Raw genomic sequence first — 20,451 nt, 5'->3', positions numbered from 1 at the left:
ATAGTTGCATCGGTGCCAACCAATGACTTTTGTACTGTACCTTGTCCATTATTCATGCCTGACCTTGCGTCTCAGCAAGCTGTTTGAAACATCACAGCCACCTCTGTCTGAACATCAGAACATAAGAAATAGGAGCAGGAGTTGGCCATTCAGCCCTCTGTCATTCATTGAGATCATGACTGATCATCTTCAACAATATTTTCCTGCACTATCCCCGTATCCCTTGATGTATTTAAAATGTAGAAATCTATTAATCTCTGTCTTGAATGTACTCAACGACTGAACCTCCACAGTCCTCTGGGGCAGAAAATTCCAAAGATTCATCAGCTCTGAGTGAAAAAATTCCTCCTGATCTCATTCTTAAATGGGCGGCCCCTTAGTCAGAGACTGTGTCCCCTGGTTCTAGACCCTCCAACCAGGAGAAACATTCTTCCTGCATCTACCTTGTTAAGCCCTGTAAGAATTTTGTAACTTTGAATGAGATCACACCTCATTCTTCTAAATTCCAGAGAATAAAGGCCCAGTTTATTCAGTCTTTCCTCAGGACAATCCCTCCATCCCAGGAATTAGTTTGGTGAACCTTTGTTGCACTCCCTCTATGGCAAGTATATCTTTCCTTGGGTAAGGAGACCAAAATGGCACATGCTATTCCAGGTGTTGTCTCACCAAGGCTCTATATAATTGCAGAAAGACATTTTTACTCCTATACTCAAATTCTCTTGCAATATAGGCCATATAATATTTACCTACTTGCTTGCTGTACTTGCCTGTTAGCTTTCAGTGACTCATGTGCAGGGACACCCAAGTCTCTTTGAAGTACACTTCCCAACCCCTCCCTACTTAAGTACTCTCTTTTTGTTTTTCCTACCAAAGTGGGTAACCTCACATTTCTCCGCATTGTATTCCATTTGCCAATTTTTTGCCCACTCATTCAGCCTCTACAAATCCCCATGAAGCATCTTTGCATCCTCCTTACAACTCCTACTTCCACCCAGTCTTGTGTCACCTGCAAACTTGGAAATATTACATTTAATTCCCACTTTCAAATCATTAATATAGATTGTGAATAGCTGGGATCCAAGCACTGATCCTTGCAATACCCAACTAGTCACATTCTGCCAACCTGAAAATGATTAGTTTACTTCTACTCTGTTTTCTGTCCATTAACCAGTTCTCAATCCATGCCAGTATATTTCCCCCCCTCCCCAATCCCATGTGCTCTAATTTTGTTTAAGAGCCTCTTGTGCGGGATCTCATCAAAAGCTTTCTGAAAATCTAAATATACCACATCCACCGGTTCTCCTCCCACCCCCTTTATCTATTCTGCTAGTTACATCCTCAAAAAACTCATAACAGCTTTGTTAAACATGATTTTCCTTTCATAAATCCATGTTGACTCTGCCCAATCCTACAATTATTTTCTTAAGTGTCCTGTTATCACGTCCTTTATTATAGATTCTAGCATTTTCCCTCTGAGAGATGTTAGGCTAACAGGTCTGTAATTCCCCGTTCTCTCTCTTCCTCCTTTCTTAAATAGTGGGATTACATTTGCCATGTTCCAATCTTCAGGAACTATTTGAGGATCTGCAATTTCCTTCATCTGACACCTGCATATGCATTTCTCAGAAGTTGTTGAGTAACAATGATTAATGAGAACTCGATTAAATTTCACCTTCCAAACAGCAGCGCTGAGACCAGGTGTGGTGCTGCTTCTGTCAGTGGGATTGAGATTAGCTAGTTTCAAACATCAATCTGTTTGGACCTTTTTTTATATTTTGAATTTTGTTGTAATTTCCACAAAATACAAAATATTTTTGATATAACATCACAAACCACAAGGACTTCAGACTTAGGCAGAGGAGAAATGACATTTTAGTTTGCATATTATGTATGTGCTGAAATAATTTAAAGGGACTTGAATTCAAATTTTCTGCTATGAATAGTGAATTCTACATATTCTGACAAATGTTACAAAGCTGACAGCCAAAATTTTTGCTTAGTCTATACTTGCCTTTCATTATATAAGCATCTTGTGTTATGGAAAATTGAAAAGTAAAATTTTCCAGAAAAGGCAACACAGGGAGGATAATTCTACAAGATCAAAACTATTAATGTTTACATCATTTAATGATTTATGTAAGTAAAAGACTACAGCATGACCTAATGACTTACTTTCAAAGCTTTTAGAAGAGCATGTTTTATTGATGACCGTAGAATTACAACTTCTACAAACCATCACCCAATTTAAAAATATCTAGATGAGCACCAGAAATGTTTAACATCTTAATGTTTAAAACAAAGGTCTGTCAAGCATGAATATTGGAACTGAGAGGAATCTGTAACTTTACTGTGCTGTGATAATCTGAGGAAGAGAGGATTTTTTTGCAGAGGAATAGCGTTAGTATGGAAAGTATTCTCATTAGCATCATAATCCTTTACAAATCTTCCTACCTCTTTTGTCTGACAAATTTACTTTTCCAATGGACAGCATACAACATCACCAATCTTATTTTTTTTCAGCTCAGCCAATTCAGAAGTAAATGTATTTTCACTATATATTTGTCATTCAACCAAATCATTTTGCTTTTAAGACCAGGTTGAGTGGGATTGCTCTGAACCCATCTCCACTTAGATTGGTTCTACGAGGCAAAGGGAGCTGAAACACCCCTGTACCTGCCGTTTATGTTTTCCTTTTTTTCTCCCCCCACCACACTTCCCACCCCCCGCCCGCCTCCAAAGTAAACGTCTGTGTATAGTAGCCGTGTTTGTGGTTAATTGTTTCTACTGCACTATCTCAATGTTCTGTGAGTGGATGTGCACTGAAGTATTATTGTGAATTATAGAGGCACCATAATTTGTAACATTACATTAAGCATGTTAATAATGTCTTGTCCTAGTTTTTCACTATGTATTTACTTAAAACATTGGATGTTCTTTTGGTGTTTAACAATGGATTATGGGTTGGGAAGGGGGCACCAATTTGCATTCTTAAAAGTGTTATAGCCTGGTCCGTGATCAGTTTAAATGCGCTTTCATTTCTCAGTAAGAAATCAGAAATTGGCTTATTCTTGTTATGAAGGATGATATTTGTGTAACTGAATGTATTAGATCTTTTACTGAAAAGGTCTCCAGGTCCATTATCCTTCCTCATTTGCTGAATGTCTTAGAATATTTGAATGCAAACAAATGCTTTGTCTCCTGAAATGGCAAGGTGAGTAGCACAGAATTGGACATTTATTTCTGCCAGTGTAGGCTCTTTCAGGTCCACTGGAATATGTTATCTAAATATTATTTTATCACTTTTATGCATTGTAAAAAAAAAATTGTAGAGTTCAGGGAGGGTCAAGAAAAGCTTCCTTTGATCCAGTGTAAAGACAAATAGTTGGTTGCAACATACATGAAAGAATTAAATCAATTACTTTTGGCTGCATAGAAAACCAGAAAATCTGATGAAACATTTACAATGTACAGGATTTGAGAATCAAATTTGTAGCAGTTGTTTGGTCATAAAATTTCTATCTGCATATTTCACTTCTAAACAAAAAAAATTGTTTTGTTTATTTTGAGAGGGTGTTAAATCTTGCTCCTTTTTCTGTATGAAATACCAAAATACATTTTATTTTAATACTTTGTTCACAGAATAGCTCCAAGTAAAGGGTGTTTCAGTTTCAATTTTGGGACTGAAGGAAAGAAAGAAAAGCTAGTCAAGGGCAAATGGCACCAATTAATTCAACTTTCCAGTGAGCAGTGTGTATTTTCTTGGTCTGTGGTACCTTACTAAAATGCTGGTTGTGGTCTGCATAACAAAAAGAATTGTTCACAGACTGCAAACTTAAAGAAGAAATGGAAAGGACTGAGTGCCTGATAGCCTAGCTTATTTATAAATCTTAGTACCAAATCTAAACCCTCTAGAGCAAGCAGGAATCTTGCAAAGCACAAAATTGTAGGAGAATAGAAAATTATAAATTGAACTGTCAACCTGCCCATAACAACGTCTTTCAAATTGTAAACTATTTTCACAAGATTGCTTGTACATCTTCGATTTTTCTTCTAGCATAGTACCTGAAATTTAAAGAACAATTTGCACTTTACAAAATCAAAACTGCTCATTTACTCAAGTAATTTGTTAAGCCATGCAGACCAAGAAGGAATAAAAGCAGAAAATGCTGGAAATACTCACCTGTGGAGAGGGAAACAGAGTTAACCTTTCAGGTCGATGAACTTTCATCAGAACTGGGAAAAGTTAGAGATTTTAAGCAAGGGGTGAGTAGGATAAGAACAAAAGGAAAGTCTGTGATAGGGTGGCACACAGGAGATATTGATTGACAGAAGAGTTAGGACCAAAAGTGAATGGTGATAGGGCAAGAAAAACAAAAGAGATGCCTAGAGCAGATGTGCTAATGTCTGAAAGCACAAATGAGAGAAAAACTGAAACATACAAAGAAAAGGATACAAAATGGGTTGAAACTGTTGACCTTGGAAGGACCCAGATTTCATCACAAATCTATGCTGATTTAGTTTAAAAAAAAAGTACTGCAGAGTCTGGAAATATGAAACAGAACTAGTAACTGCTAAAAATCCTTATGTTTGTCAACATGTGCAGAAAAAGAACAGACCAGGCAACATTTTAGATGTGGACTTGATCAAAACTCATGCCTCTATTCCTGAAACATTAACCTGACCTGCTGAGTGTTCAGAGGATTTTTTTGGTTTTGTTAATATGTTGGGAGGGCAAAGAGAGAAAAAATAAAGGCCATTAGTTCATTTGTTTGAAATTGATCATTATTTCCATTTTTTCAGGAAAAGGAGACATTCAACCCCAGTTGGACAGTGCTTTGCAAGATGTAAATGATAAATATCTTCTGCTTGAAGAGACAGAAAAACAAGCTGTCCGTAGAGCCCTCATTGAAGAACGCAGTCGTTTCTGTGCTTTTGTTTCCATGCTACGACCTGTGGTTGTAAGTTTGTTTTTTTGTTCCACTCAACTAGAAAGGATGTTATCCTAAATGCTACAAGTATTATTAAAAGGAACTAGAGATCTGTTGCATTGGGTGGTTGGGTGGGCGCTTCACTCGTTTTACCCCATTACTTGGATTCTAAATCCGTTGTCTATTTCTGCTAGAATCAAAATTATATTCACCAGTGTGCTACAGCTCTGTGCGCTTTGGTTTAGTGCATGCTTAATTAAAAGCACTTGGATTTATATATCACTATTCACAACCTTAGTATGTCCCGTAGCACTTTACAGCCAATGAAGTGCATTTGAACCGTTATGACGTGGCAGAGGATGTATGCCTGCTGGATCGAATCCATAAGGGAAACTTGATCATGCTATCACAATGGTTTTGCAATTTGTATTTATTTCGAGATGCATGCCCTGAATTCAGAAGCAATAAGCCCACTGAGACTTCAGAGATTTTTTAAAAACTAAATTAAACATTTATTAACAAAAGAAAAGATTTCAAGCACATACATATGTCTACAAATGACTACTGTAATCATTCCTAAAACCCCTAATTAATCTGGCTACCAGTTACACTCCCTTTAAGGCAATGGTAATAGATTTTAAACAGATTCCAGCAAATTAGCACAATATCCTGGACAGTGGAATTCAAAGTGGCTTTTCCCAGCTTCGGTTTCTGTAGACAGCAGGCTTAATGCACAAATGCTGGAGGCTTGTCAAACTTCTGGTAGATCTTACAATGCCTTCCTTGACACACAGCCTCATTTCCTTTTATACATGTTTCTCCCTTTAATGTGTAAACTCCATTGTCCATATGCCTTTGGAACTCTACTTTCTCATAACATAAATCTTTTCATGTTACCGCTATATATTTCCAGTAACCCTTGAGAAAATTAAACTTGTTCCTTATCTTGCTTGTCTGGCTGTTTGTAAACACAGATTCCTTTGAAAACCAAATTCTTCTATCTACAAATGCAAATTCCCTTCATAACTTTCATGCTAAGACCCCAACCATGTTTACTCATTAACGTATTAGACATTTCTACACCTCACCTCCTTTGATAACTTCAACCTGCAGTCTGTTTGGCTACAAGATGTAATTAAATCTCTCACACACAAACAATCCAAACCCCACTATTAACCTACTTTTACAATAAATCACAGTAATATGATAATTATTATACTTTAGTGACTGAATTCTTAATCACTGTTCTAATGTAGGGAAACACAGCAGCAATGAGATACAATGTGACCAGATATCTGTTTTAGTAAAAAGATAAAAACAAAATACTGCGGATGCTGGAAATCTGAAACAAAAATAAAAATAGCTGGAAAAACTTAGCAGATCTGACAGCATCTGTGGAGAGGAGCACAGTTAATGTTTTGAGTCCGTATGACTCTTCATCAGAATTAAAGAAATATAGAAATGTGGTGAAATATAAGCTGGTTGAGGGGGGTGGGACAGGTAGAGCTGGATAGAAGGCCAGTGATAGGTGGAGGCAAAGAAGAGATTGCCAAAGATGCCATAGACAAAAGGACAAAGGGGTGTTGACGGTGATGATATTATCTAAGGAATGTGCTAATGGTGACATTAAGGGTAGAAAGCAGGACAAACAAGTGACAGATGGCCCTAGTGGGGGTGGGATGGGGGGAAGGGATCGAAATGGGCTAATAAAAGGTGGAGATAGAACAATAGATCGAAATGAATTTAAAAATAGGGAAAAGAAAAATATATTTAAAGAATTATAAATTATTAGAAAAGGGAGGATCGGAAAGGGGGTGGGGATGGAGGAGGGAGTTCATGATCTGAAGTTGTTGAACTCAGTGTTAAGTCCGGAAGGCTGTAGAGTGCCTAGTCAGAAGATGACGTGCTGTTCCTCCAATTTGCGTTGAACTTCACTGGAACATTGCAGCAGGCCAAGGTCCTTCCAGCCTCCACCTATTAATGGCCCTCTATCCAGCTCTACCTGCCCCATCCCCCTCAACCAGTTTAGATTTCACCACATTTCTATATTTCTTTAGTTCTGATGAAGAGTCATACGGATTCGAAACATTAACTGTGTTCCTCTCCACAGATGCTGTCAGACCTGCTGAGTTTTTCCAGCTATTTTTGATTTTGTATCTGTTTTAGTAATATTGGATGAGGGATAACTATTACCCAGGATGCAGCAACTTAACCTGCTCTTCTTCACAACTGCCTTTGGGATATTTTGCACCCGCTTGAGAGAGTAAACTGGGCCTCGGTTTAATTCCTTATCCAAACAATGACATCTCTGATAGTGCAGCGCACTCTCAGTAATGTACTGAGATGTTAGTGTGGAACATATGCACAACTTCTGAGGTGGGCCTTGAACCCCCACCTACTGACTAGGAGTCAGAGTGCTACTACTGATCTATGGCTGAAACCTTATAGAAAAATAGCCATAACAAAATGCAGTATAATTGTTTTCTGTCATTTGTTAAGTATTAATCTCACCAGGCTTTAAAAACTCCCTGAAGTTCTTTGTACCACACCAACAAACTGCTTTATGTAATGGAAATGCTAAGTGGCCAGGTTAAAAAGTTGATAGTGTATAGGTTAAAAACTCAATTATTTGCTATCATAGAGAAGACTAGCTTTTCTCACCTCTGTACAGTAATCAAAACAACACTGCCAATTGCTGCTCTAAACTTTGAATAAACTATTTCTTCACACCTACTCTTCCTTTGTCAGTTCTGCTGGCAAAATTACTTGATCTTCCAGTTTACTGATATTCCATGCACCTTTCTGCAGCTCCAGCTGTGAAGCTTGCCCAGACTCCAAGAGTCAGCCAGAAATGTTCTCAATGCCTATCACTAAATTGGGAGCTTGGCATTGAGAGCATTTCTGGCTAACTCTCAGGTCACCCATCTGCAAGAGCCATATCCGCTTTTAATTTTACTGGACTCTAAATTGCTTAATCTATCCTCCCAATCTGTAATCTATTTGTGTTTTCTCAGACTGGGTTAAGTGCAAAAAATTAAATTCTTTCCTGTAATGAGTTCAGCCCCAGTTCTGCAGTGCTTTCAGCTGAGAGGAAGACTTCAAAGTCAGTACAGACTGTGCTTGTTTCTGTGCATTTGTGCAGATGAGAATGTATTTAAACAGGCAGATCTTCAAGCCAAGATTAGTGTCACAGAAGCTAGCAAATAGGATTGCTGGACATAAGGATACACCTTTAGCGATTGATTCTGTTCAAGGACTGGAGGATGGCCATGGCTGACATCCGGAATGGCTTTGGCTGACTTTCTTTACACTGTCAAAGGCAGATGGGTGAGTCAGCTGCAAGGCAACAGACCAACTGTGCAGCACTAACTGCTCTTGCCAGCAGGATAAATGGAGGGGAATGCTGCTGCAAATTAGCACTTGCTTATCCTTGAAAATGGTTGAGAAGATGGACATTTGAGGTTCTACTGTACATCCAAATGGTTGTTGCAATTTATTTACTAAATTTGCAGAAGACAGGGTTGGGTGAATTATGCATCGCAATAGTGTGATACCTAAGTTGAAATGTTCACTTGTGCCTTCCTTTTAGGTCAGGTTAGTACTTGACAGCTACTGGTACTTTTAAGAAAATAACTTGAATCTAAACATCACATGCAAAACCGGTGTGTTTGTTATTGATTTATTTTTATTCAGCTAGGAGAAGTAATGAACAAAAATCATTCAATGGAATATAACTGAACATCCGGCATTAAAGGGGGGGACCTGACAAATTCCATGTAAATAAACATTGAATATCAATATTATAGAGCTGTTTCTCCTGAGTGAAATGAACACTTCTATATAGTTCTATACACTGTATAATACTAAATGTTTACAATTTGTGTTTTCTGCCTTCACCATTCCCTCAGAAAAGATGCTTTATATCTTTACATAGAAATTCCTTGTTTTGCAAATCACAAAAGCACTTGAGCTACCTTAACTCTAAATGTCTACTTTTCATTCAAACTGCTTAATTAACATTATCTGATAATTCAAATATTTTTAAGCAGAAAATAACTTGATTATAAATAGTAAAAGTGTACTGGTTTAGTTATTGCGACATAACTCAAATGATTATTGAGCATGGCACTGTTTTTTAAGTACATTTAAATTGACCACTGATATATGGGAAGAGAATTGCTCCAATTTCATATATTAATGCATGATGCCACCAGGTTATGAGAGCACACAAAGCTAATCCAGCCTTGAAGGTTTGTGTTATAAGGAAAGATTGGAGATACTTGGGCTAAACTTGTACTTTTCAACCTTGAAAGAAGGCATCCGAGAGATAATCTTGGAGGTATGCAATGGTACAAAAAGGTAATCTGGAAAATTTATGTTAATTGCAAGAATAAGACAAAGGGATGGTTTCAAGCTAGTAAAATGCAAATTCAGGATTGATACCTGGAAACTCTTCACCCTGAAGAGTTATCAATGCATGGCAGCTACACTTCCAGATAGAGTCCTAAAAGCAAACGCCCAGAAATCAGTTAAGAAACAATTGGATTCTGTTACGTGGTGACTTTTGAGTCCTTCTGGATGAATGAGCTAAGTTGAGGTGAATGGCTTTGCTCATTTAAAATTATCTGAGAGATGTGGAGTGTACCATTTCCCAGTTAAATGTAAAATCAAACCAAATATCCTTTCATATCAAATCATTTGGAACAGTGGCACTGGAATTCTGTAGCATGAGACTGCAGTTCTTCAGAATCCATTATGACACCCACATATGGCATAAATATTAAAACCGCTCAAACACATTATACCTACCATACATCAAAATTTTAATCTTGATAAATTGCCCTAGGCTTCACTTCATGGTTTATTTTCATCTGACTCTCTTGTTCTTTCCCCCTGGTAACACATGGGTCAGGTTCTATTTGTTTAATTTGCTGTGCCCATTTAATTTGCTGTGCCCATTTAATTTCCATGAGCTCTTGCTTGGTAAGTTGCTGTTAACAGATGATTGAAATGGCACAGTTTCCACTACAAGGCATCGGGGCAGATTGAGCTGAGCAAACAACTGCATATTTCCTTGACCAATCAGAATGAAGAATTGTGAATGAACAGTGCTGAGCCTGAACTAAGAAGTGCAAGTTGGAATAGTGAATTCAATATCAAATCAAAAACAGAATGAGAAATTAGAGAGGAAAAGAAAGGTTGGGTTGAGAGAGGAAAAAAAAAGACAAAGAAAAAATAGGCTAAATTTTAAGTTTAAAAAAACATTTTTTAATCTCTAACAACAATTAGGTAAAGGATTGTCAAAGTTCAGTTTCAATGCCCCGCAGGTTGTTTTAACAGTAAATAATATTTGTCTCACCATTAAAAAGGGTACTGAGACTGAAATAGGCAAACCCTAACTTTTTGTGGTGATTTTAGTCCATATCTATGGCCCAAGTACCGGAACTTTGTCAAATGTTGAATACATTTGAACAGGGAGCCAGACAGTGAAACACCATTTCCATGCAACTTACAGCAGAGTAGCATATTACAGACAGTAAGTTCTGTATTTTGTCTGTTTAACTGTGCACCTGCACTATCTAAAGTTGCTGTTCGATTTACGCATAAATAATAGTGCTCTTAGCCTCACTTTTTTTAACAGTAAATTGTGATCCATTCTCCTCTCAGAAAAAGGACCTCTGCTGCAACCTAAGTGCAGCCTTCACTTGTATCAATTTGATAGTTCTTCACTTTGCACATCATTGGCCTCAATGAGACTACCAGTTTTTCCACCATGTGTTTGTCCTGGAAATTGGATTGGGATTGTCCAAGCATATTTTGTGTTGGAGCTTTAGTTAACAGGAGAATTTCATCTCATCAATCTGAACTGGTTTTGATGCTGGGCTCCGGAGGTCAAGCACTAGTACCAAATCCACTGCAATCATTCATTTATATAAAGAAAAAATGATTAATTTTAATGTACTTAATTCCCATTTTTCATTAACAAGTCTATATTAGTCAAGTGTGGGGTTAGTTGCTATCACTTTGGGAGCTTCCACTGGCAGTCCACATAGACAACATGCATATCCATCATGCTAGTGATCTCTGCAAAAAAGTAAAATATATTATTCAGACATGTTAAACTCTTCACAAATCCATGCTGACTCTCTTTGAGTAGCTCATACTTGTCGAAGAGTCCAACATTCTTGTTTCTGATGGACTTCAGTAGTTTTCCCATATCTGACGTTAAATTGAAGGGTCTGTTGTCACCTGGTTTCTCCACCCCTCCCCCTCTCATGATGGAATAGTGAATTCACTATCAAATCAAATACAGTATGAGAAATTAGATCTCCCAATCTATAAGCACAATTCCTGAATGTAGAGAGATTTGGAAAATTATGACTAATGCACCTGCAATTTCCTTTAGCTTTTTTTAAACACTCTGGACTGGAAACCATCAAGTCTTAGTGTCCATCTTAAGACCTATTATTTCCTCCATTACTTTTTTAAAAATTAAATTGTATATGCCCAGTTCAAATTCTACAAGCAGCACTCGGCCTCATCCGTCTTATTCTGGAAGTATGCATATGAGCTGATATCAAAGTAGCATTCATCAAGTATGGCTCGAAGTAAAACTGCAATTACTGGGGGGAGTTAAAGGGAAAACCCTCCATGACCGGAGTAATGCCTGGAGCAAAGGATGTTGATGGTAATTGTCGAAAGGTGATCATTACAGTTTCAGGATCTTTCGACAGGAATTCTTCGGGAAAGTATTTTTGATCCAACTGTCTTTATTTGCTTCATCAATGAAATCTTCTAATTTCTGTGGGGATGTTCACTGAAGATTCCAGTGGTTAGCTCTATTTTTAGCTCCTCCAATAGCCGCTTTCCCTTTGTTATCAAAGATGACTCTGCATAGATTCATCTCTTGTGCATTCTAATGTGACTGTGGAGTCCAATTGCAGACCTGCATAGCTTTCCCAGGACGGGCAGGGATGAATTGTCTAATTTTGTTGCTGGGACTGCCCAGTCTTCCCAGCTTGCCTTTTGTCATTAGCTGCCTTCATTCTTTGCTGTTTGAAGGAAATAATGCCACTACTGAAGATTGCTGCCCAGGTAGTTCTCTCTTGGCATTTTTCTCCCAGTCTGTGGTGGACATGCCACATGTCCTGGGGTTTACCTTCAAGGATTCCTTAAACCTTAATCTTGGCCCACTTCACAGGTGTCCAAGTTTAAGTTGTGAATATATAACCGCCTTGAGGATTTTGTCATCAGTCATACGTCCTGCATGTTCACTCCACCTGAGCTGGGTTCTGATGATATATGCTTCAATTCCAGATATTTCTGCTTTTTGAAGTACCTTGGTGTTGGGCATTTTGTCCTCCTATTTGATGCCCATGATATTCCAAATGCATTTCAATTGGGGCCTGTCGAACTACCTACCTGAGGTCGGCTGTGGCTGGTGGAGTATCTGTTTTCCTTAAGCTGATGGTTAGCCCAAAGTCATCAGCTGCTTTTGAGAAACAGACCATGATCCTTTGAAGACCATGCTCACAGTGTGACAGAAAGGCACAATCGTCAGCAAATGGCAATTCCCATAACACCATCTCTGATATCTTAGTTGAGGATTATGATATGGCAATTGGTATTTACTAGGCTGACCAAATCTCAAAGGACACTTGGCCAGGCTATCACAACCATTTTGCAATTTGTATTAATTATGAGAAGGTATATTCACTGAAGTCAGGAGCAAAGAGTCCACTACCACCTTTGGAGATTTTAAAGATTAAGTTAAAACATTATTAACAAAAGAAAAGAAAACTTAAACACATGAGATTACAGTTGTACAGTTAAACTTAATCTTATAACAGTTCCTAAAATATTTCTACTTAGATTCTTAATCTATGAAACATACAGGAATATTAGCATAAGCACCCACTCTTGCTGTAAGGGAGGTGTTTCACAGCTCTTCTCTCCTCCTCACTCAACAATGGAATTCCAAGGTTTTTAACAAAACCTTGCTCTCTGGAACAAGCAAACGCTTACCTGGGGTGGCTAGAGGCTGTTTTTTCACAGGTCTGTTTCACACAGTCCACCTTCATGATCTCACATGGCCACTCCCCATTTGGCTTTCCATTTTTCTTTAATATATTTTCTCCTTTTGATCTGTAAATCCCATTGTTTCCCCCTCTCTTTGCAAGTTACTTTTCCCAGAATATAAAAATCCTTGATGTCATCTTGGCCAGTAATTTCAGGAAAAATAAACTTAAGAACTTGGCCTTATCTATTTTGCCAGTTGTAAAACATCTTATCCTGTCCCTTTTGAATTCAAACAACCTCTCAACTTATCTACAAATGCAAACGTTAACTCTAACCTATTTACCTATCTTTCTTAGCTCATCATGTCCATTTCAAAATGTGTGTTTTATACTTAACCCCTATGATGTTTCAAACCGTGTAGTCTGACCATCCTTAGTTCAATTAAATTAGTCACATACACATACAGCCCACAAAAGCCTGCTTTAAAGTATCCCACAGTAATATTAGGAAAAAATAATATTTCCTTTACAAAGATTTCAGTCATCTCAGGTTGAAGAGATTGCCATCTGCTCTTAATTGGATGTGTATTTCATCAACCTTTGCATTAAATGCAGCAGGAAGCATGGCAGCAAAGAATACACTGAAGAGTACAGGGGCTGTGCCAAACTCCTGCTCCACATCACTTGTTATGTCAAAAGGATCAGTGTATTTACCACAGTCAGTGATTCTGGTCATCATTCCATCATGAAACTACTACACCGGTTTTACATTGTCACAAGGACTGCAGTGGTTCAAGGAGAAAGCAACCTTAACAGGTAAACATGGAGAATGCAATTAAACCTAGCATTGCCCACACACTGAGGGGAAAAAATAAAATGAAGCATAAAAGATTACTGTAAAGTTGACTTTGCTAAACTGTGGCTAATCATGAAATTAACCTATTATTCCATGACCGATTTATGTAAGCATTAACATTAGCCATATGAGGGCATTATCTTCTAAATCTGGTACTATATCTCTCTTAGGAGGAAGAAATGTCAATGCTGGGAGAAGTAACCCATCTGCAGACTATTGCAGATGACCTGACTAACCTGACGATGGATCCTCACAAACTGCCGACAGCCAGTGAACAGGTCAGTGAGTCAAGAGCCCATGAAATTATGAAGATTTTTCTTTGAAGTTCATCATTGTAATTGTGCTTTTGTAAAATGTATTTTGAGAAGTCATGACTGGAATGATTTACATATATTCAGAAGCTTCATGTGTCAGTAACAAATAATGATCATTCTGTGTATTTTGTCAGTGTGTGGCAATGTTGAAATGAAAAGGGTCAAATTGTAAGTTTGCTACCTACGTTGTAAAATGTATAAACTATGATTTATCTAACATGTAATTTTTGAAGTACGTCTTTCTTATGTTGTAAATTACATAATTTTTATTCAAGGTGATTATTGACCTGAAGGGCTCTGATTATAACTGGACATACCAAACCCCTCCATCTTCTCCAAGCACCACCATGTCCAGGAAGTCCAGTGTCTGCAGGTATGTGAATGTACAGACTGTGACTAATTGTACCTGTGCAGTATGATTTTACAGTGCAGATTAAGGGATTGTGTCAAAATTTGTGCCTGACTTGTGCCACATTGCAGTCAATTGTGTACGTGCATTTTGCCCACAAGTTTGGCTTGTTTTCTCTGTGAAAGAGAGGCATGTCTCCTGTTTAAATGTAAAAGAGGTGTATTGGTATTTTTAATAACTGTAGCATTTCAAGAGCAATTTGTGTGTTTAAAAATATTGAAGTGTATAGAAAGACATTTGCAGCTGCTGGTTAGAATTTGATTAGATATCTCCATCGCAGATTAGATTTATTTTTATGTAGCTGCCTACCATGCCTGTGGCAGCTCTCTGAAAGCTATCCACTTGGTAGTATTTCTTTACCCATTCACTATTAAATATTTATTTCTCACTTGTATGAAAAGCCAAGTGAACTATGTTATCACGGGATTTCATGATAAACAACTGTACAGGAGTAACATCCTGCCTTGTACATTGCTGTTAGACATTTTGCTAACCCTGATTAACATTCCAAATAAAGTTTTATCTCGCGTTATCTCAGGCCCTGAATTTCACATGGAACATGACAATTATTCATTCTTGTGAACCATTTAATTAAGGGTGTAAACAACCTCAAGCCGCCTTCATGAGGTTCAAATACTGAACATTTTGCATAAGATCCATTAGAATTCTTCACTTACTGCATGTTTCCTTTGGAGGAGACTTAAATTGTATTTAACTTTCTAAAAGCCAAGGAATTCATTTCAGTTCTATGTGCAATGTCTCGGAATCTGAAACTGTATAAATCCAGAGAATGTTGGCTTTTTGAGTTGCGACGTCAGCTCACTGTAACCGGATTTCCCTTACCCCACCCAGCAAGAATAATTGTAAAATGTGTTTCAAAAGTGTTTAAACTGCATAGGACAGTAAAGCAATGGCTTTGGAGGGCCGCTGATCTCAATTTGAGATTTATAGTGAAGCTAGCAAAATGAAGTTTAGCGAGTTTGAATACGTGTAAGCGTTTTACAGAAAGTGCTGTCATTTTGTTTGTTCCCAGTTAACCTTCACTTGACCATTGAATACTGAAGTACCCCATCGCAGCTTTTAAATTATAATTTTTTATCTCATATCCAAAATATGTTTTGTTTTTAAATATAATGTAATAAAATAAGTGGATTGTAAGACTGAAGAATATTTGAAATTAAGCTAAAATAATAATTTTGTTTTTTGATGCAAAGGGCCAAACACCAACGTATTTTATGATTACAGAAAAATAAATGTTTCCCAATGTGATAGTGTACCTTCCTGTCCTGTGTCTGATTCTGTTGATCACTGTTGGGAAAAGCTCCCATTCTTTGTGACGTATAGTAGCTGTTGGCATGCTGTGTTTGCATTCATGTCATAAATACTCTTATTTTTGCTGCAAACTAGAAGAAAGTTTGCAAGGTCGATTGCTGTCTTTAGTTTATTGGATGGACACATTGCTAATTAAAAAATAATGCGGTAACATTGTCAAAGAAATACTGTTGTAGGCTGAAGGAATCAGCTAGCATGCCAGGTATAATGAATGCCCAACAATTTGCTTTTTCTTTCTGCACCAGTGGCACAATTCCTATTTATTTTACTTCCTTGATGTGTTTTTGTGGCTTAACAGTGAATGGCTGTTGCTTCTGATATGTGGAGCCTGAGTGTTTAATTGTACATGGTCTTCCCCTTCCTGTCCTCCCTTTTGTCTCTCTTAGCAGTCTGAACAGCGTTAACAGTAGTGACTCCAGATCCAGTGGATCCCACTCTCACTCACCCACTTCACACTATCGCTACCGCAGCTCCAACCAGCCCCAACAGGTTCCAATGAGGCTGTCCAGTGTGTCATCCCATGACTCTGGCTTCATGTCCCAGGATGCATTCCAGTCAAAGTCCCCTTCCCCAATGCCACCAGAAGGAACCAATCAGGTACGTGAAATTGTATGGAATGTCAATTCCCTGAGCTATGCAGTTTTTGAATATTAAAAATCTAGCATTACAGGCTATATTAATGTAATGCTGTGAACCCAATGAATCGTTTGAGGGCTACAATTGCATTCTCAACCAGGATGAAATATAATCCTATGAATATTTCAGACCAATATTTAAAAAAAACTATACATTTCTCAAACTTTAAAATATAATTAACAGTGGGAAATTTGAAGAAATTTAGCAATGCTAGATAAAATTGGTTGTAGTTTAAAATCTGCAAATTTCTCTGCATTCAAATGATTAAAGATTACTCCCACTTGCAGTGCAAGGAGAGTATCCAGTTGTCGTGATCCATGAAGGTACCCATGACATAGGCAGGACAAGGCAAGAGGTTCTACATAGTCAGTATGAGAAGCTAGGTACCAAATTAAGAAGCAGGACCTCATAGATAATAATCTCTGGATTATTACCTGAGCCATGTGCAAATTGACATGGGAAATAAGATTAGGGAGATGAATGTGTGGCTCAAACACTGGTGTGGGAGAAGTGGATTCCAGTTCATTGCACACTAGCACTAGTACTGGGGAAAATGGGGGCTGCACTGATGGGACAGTCTACACCTGAACCGTGCTGGGGCCTGTGTTTTTGCAAATGGCATAACCAGGGAAGTAGAGAGGGTTTCAAACTAAATAATGTTTGGGGAGGTCGTGGAGGTGAGGAATCAAGCTTAGGTTGATGTAGCAAATCAAGGGATAGATTCAAGGCAGGAGGCCACAATAGTAATATGGAAAATGAGGATCATGGAATAGCAGGAACAAACAGAGAGATAGAAACTAAGAATACACCAATAGTGAAGACTAGATGTTACAAAGATATCAAAAAGACAAAACTAAAGGCTCTGTATCTGAATGCGTGTAGCATTCATAACAAGTAAATGAATTGATGGAGCACATTGAAGTAAATAAATGTGACCTGATAGCGAATACAGAGATGTGGCTACAGGATGACAAGGATTTGGTCCTGAATATTGAGGGGTATATGATCAAGAAGAATAGGAAGCTAGGTAAAGGTGGAGGGGTAACACTGTTGATTAAGAATAGCATTGGTGCAACAGTTAGAAATGACCTTGGTTTAGGAGATCAGAATGTAGAATTGGTTTGGGTGGAGATGAGGAATAGTAGAGGAAAGAAGTCATTAGTGGAAGTAGTCTACAGGCCCCCTAACAGTAAGCACAATATAGGACAAAGTATACAAGAAGAAATATTGGGTGTGTGTGATAAGGGGATGGTACTAATGATGGATGATTTTAATCTATATATATAAACTGGAAAAATCAGATTGGCAGTAGTAGCCACAATGAGGAGTTCATAGAATTCTTTTGAGAGAGTATTTTCAGAGCAGCACATTCTGGAAGCAGCCAGAGAGCAGATTATGTTAGACTTGGTATTGTGTAATGTGTCAGGATTAATTAATGATCTCAGAGTGAAGGCATGCCAAGGTAGCAGTGGCCACAATATGATTGAATTTTTACATTCAGTTTGAAAGGGAGAAGAGTCTAAGACTAGTATTTTAAACTTAAATAAGGGCAGCTATGTAGGCATGAAAGCTGAGCTAGCTGAAGTGAACTGGGAGACTATGATAGGGGATAGATCAATAGAGAAGCAATGGCAGACATTTAAGGGGGTATTTCAGAATACTTGGGCCTGAATTTTTCAGTTGGGCGGGCTCAGTGGGAGCGGGCGGGGGCAATCACAGAGCCGACTGCCGCCCGCGATCAGCTCCACGCCACCATTTTACGCAGGCGAGCCAATTAAGGCCCGCCCAGTGTAAGACACGAGCGGTAGAGCACTACCTGTGCGGGCTGGGGGAGGAGGGAGAATTGGGGCCAGCGCTTTTCCACACATGCGCACAAAAGAGCACTTCAGTCTCCCTAAGGCATGGAGCCTCAGGAAGATTGAAGCGCTTTTTGAAAAAAATTAATAAATGGATTAAAAATTTATTTAAACACATCCCCTCATGAGATGGGACATGATTTTAGATTTGAGAAATTTTTTATTTAATTAATAAAAGCTTTAGGAAACCTCATTCTGCTTGTGGATGAGGTTTCTTAAAAATATGTAAAGGCCGCTTGGCCTTTTCGCCTGCCTGCCAACTGTAAAGTTGGACGGGCAGCATAACAATTACATTAATTAATTAATGGCCTTAATAGGCCTGTGAGTTATCAGTGGGCGCGCACCGACTCCGGTGCGTGCCTGCCAAACGAAACATCGCAAGACAGCGCGATGATGTCGGGACATGTGTCCAGCATCATCATGTGTCATTTTATGTGCCAGCGTGTCGGGCCCGCCCCCGCACATCGACTGAAAAATTCAGGCTTCAGAATAAGAATATTCCTATCTATAAAGAAAACTTCTAAGGGGAGGACCCATGATCCGTGGTTAAACTAAAGAAGTTAAGGAAAGCATCAAACTTAAGGAAAACACGTATAGCTGTGCAAAGATGAATGGCAGGCCAGATGATTTGTCAGAATATAAAGAACGGCACAATGACTAAAAGGTAATCAGGAGAAAGAAATTAGAGTATGAGTGGAAGCTGGCTAATGTAAAAATGGATAACAAGAGCTTCTACAGAAATTTAAAGAAGAAAAGAGTAAGTAAAGTGAGTGTTGGTCACTCTACAGAGTGAGAATGGGGAAGAATGAAAAAGCACAGTAATACTTAAATGGAAAACGGCTTCAGAATTCTGAGGTGCAGAGGAATCTAGGTGTTCTAGTGCGTGAGTCACAACAAGTTAGTATGCAGTTACAGCAAGTATTTATCCTTTAGCTATCCTTTATTACGAGAGGAACGGAACGTAAAGCCAGGATGTTATGCTTCAGTTATACAGGGCATTGATGCGGCCACATCTCGAATGTTGTGTGCAGTTTTGGTCTCCTTATTTAAGGAAGGATGTAAATGTGTTGGATGCAGTTCAGAGGAGGTTTACTAGATTGCTACCTGGAACGAGTGGGTTGTTTTATGAGGGAAGGTTAGACAGACTGGGCTTGTTTCCACTGGAGTTTAGAAGAGTGAGGGGTAACTTGATAGAAGTCTATGAGGTCCTGAATGGTCTTGACAAGGTGGGCATGGAAAGGATGTTTCCTCTTGTGGGTGAATCCAGAACAAGGGGGCACTGTTTTAAAATTAGGGGTTGCCCTTTTAGGACAGAGATGAGGAGAAATTTTTTCTGAGGTTTGTGCGACTTTGGAACTCTGCCTCAGAAGGTGGTGGAGGCGGGGTGGTTGAGTATTTTTGAGGAGGTAGACAGATTCTTGTTAGGCAAGGGAATCAGAGGTTATTGGGGATAGATGGGAATGTGGAATCAACACAAATAGATCAGCCATGATCTTATCAAATGGCGGAGCAGGCTCGAGGGCCCGAATGGCCTACTTGTGCTCCTATTTTGCATGTTCGTATTGTCTTATGCTTACTAGTGTTTTAAAAATAGATGTTTTTAAAATATGTCAGAAAAAGAAAGGAGTGGTGTCATATGAACTCTACAAGTTTTCATGAACATGCATGTGAATGTTGCTGTTTGTTCCTTTAAAATTATTAGTGATAGTTAAGTAGCAAGACCAACTAGGGCAGTCTAAGAAAAATAGAACTGTTAATGATCTCAGTTGCAAATGTTACATATGTAAGCTTGTTAAAAGCTCAACAGTCAGATTCTAGGAAGAAAATTGACTGCGCCTGTTATTATCATCCCATTCTTATGTCTTGTTAATTTCTGCAGTATAGATCTTGAACCATTGTCAATAACTCTACTTCTAAACATTATTTGGTGTAAGTATATGCCCATAAGTTCCCGGTTCATTAATTTAGCTGATGTACTATTCATTTGTTTCAACCATTCATAGCACTTCTCCACATAATCTTCTAGGCATTAAATGCCATTCAAGTTGTTACAAATTTTAACTAATTGACTTGCAATTGTTCAATGGTGGCAAAGGATTTAG

The 20,451-nt window shown here is 38.3% G+C and overlaps 1 protein-coding gene across 6 annotated transcripts in view; it reads left to right on the top strand.

The window, feature by feature from the left end:
• The window catches only part of LOC121279060 (protein MTSS 1-like), a 177,748-nt gene that overhangs the window by 137,797 nt on the left and 19,500 nt on the right, over window positions 1–20,451 (top strand). For all 6 annotated transcript variants that reach the window (XM_041189916.1, XM_041189914.1, XM_041189915.1 and 3 more), the window contains 4 exons: window positions 4,801–4,958; window positions 13,973–14,080; window positions 14,392–14,489; window positions 16,244–16,454. In XM_041189916.1, the coding sequence (XP_041045850.1) occupies window positions 4,801–4,958; window positions 13,973–14,080; window positions 14,392–14,489; window positions 16,244–16,454 (575 nt within the window). The remainder of the gene's footprint in view (window positions 1–4,800; window positions 4,959–13,972; window positions 14,081–14,391; window positions 14,490–16,243; window positions 16,455–20,451) is intronic.

Source organism: Carcharodon carcharias, chromosome 6 (genome assembly GCF_017639515.1).
Source record: "Carcharodon carcharias isolate sCarCar2 chromosome 6, sCarCar2.pri, whole genome shotgun sequence".
Taxonomy (NCBI): Eukaryota; Metazoa; Chordata; class Chondrichthyes; order Lamniformes; family Lamnidae; genus Carcharodon; species Carcharodon carcharias.
This window is presented reverse-complemented; position numbering and strand designations above follow the sequence as displayed.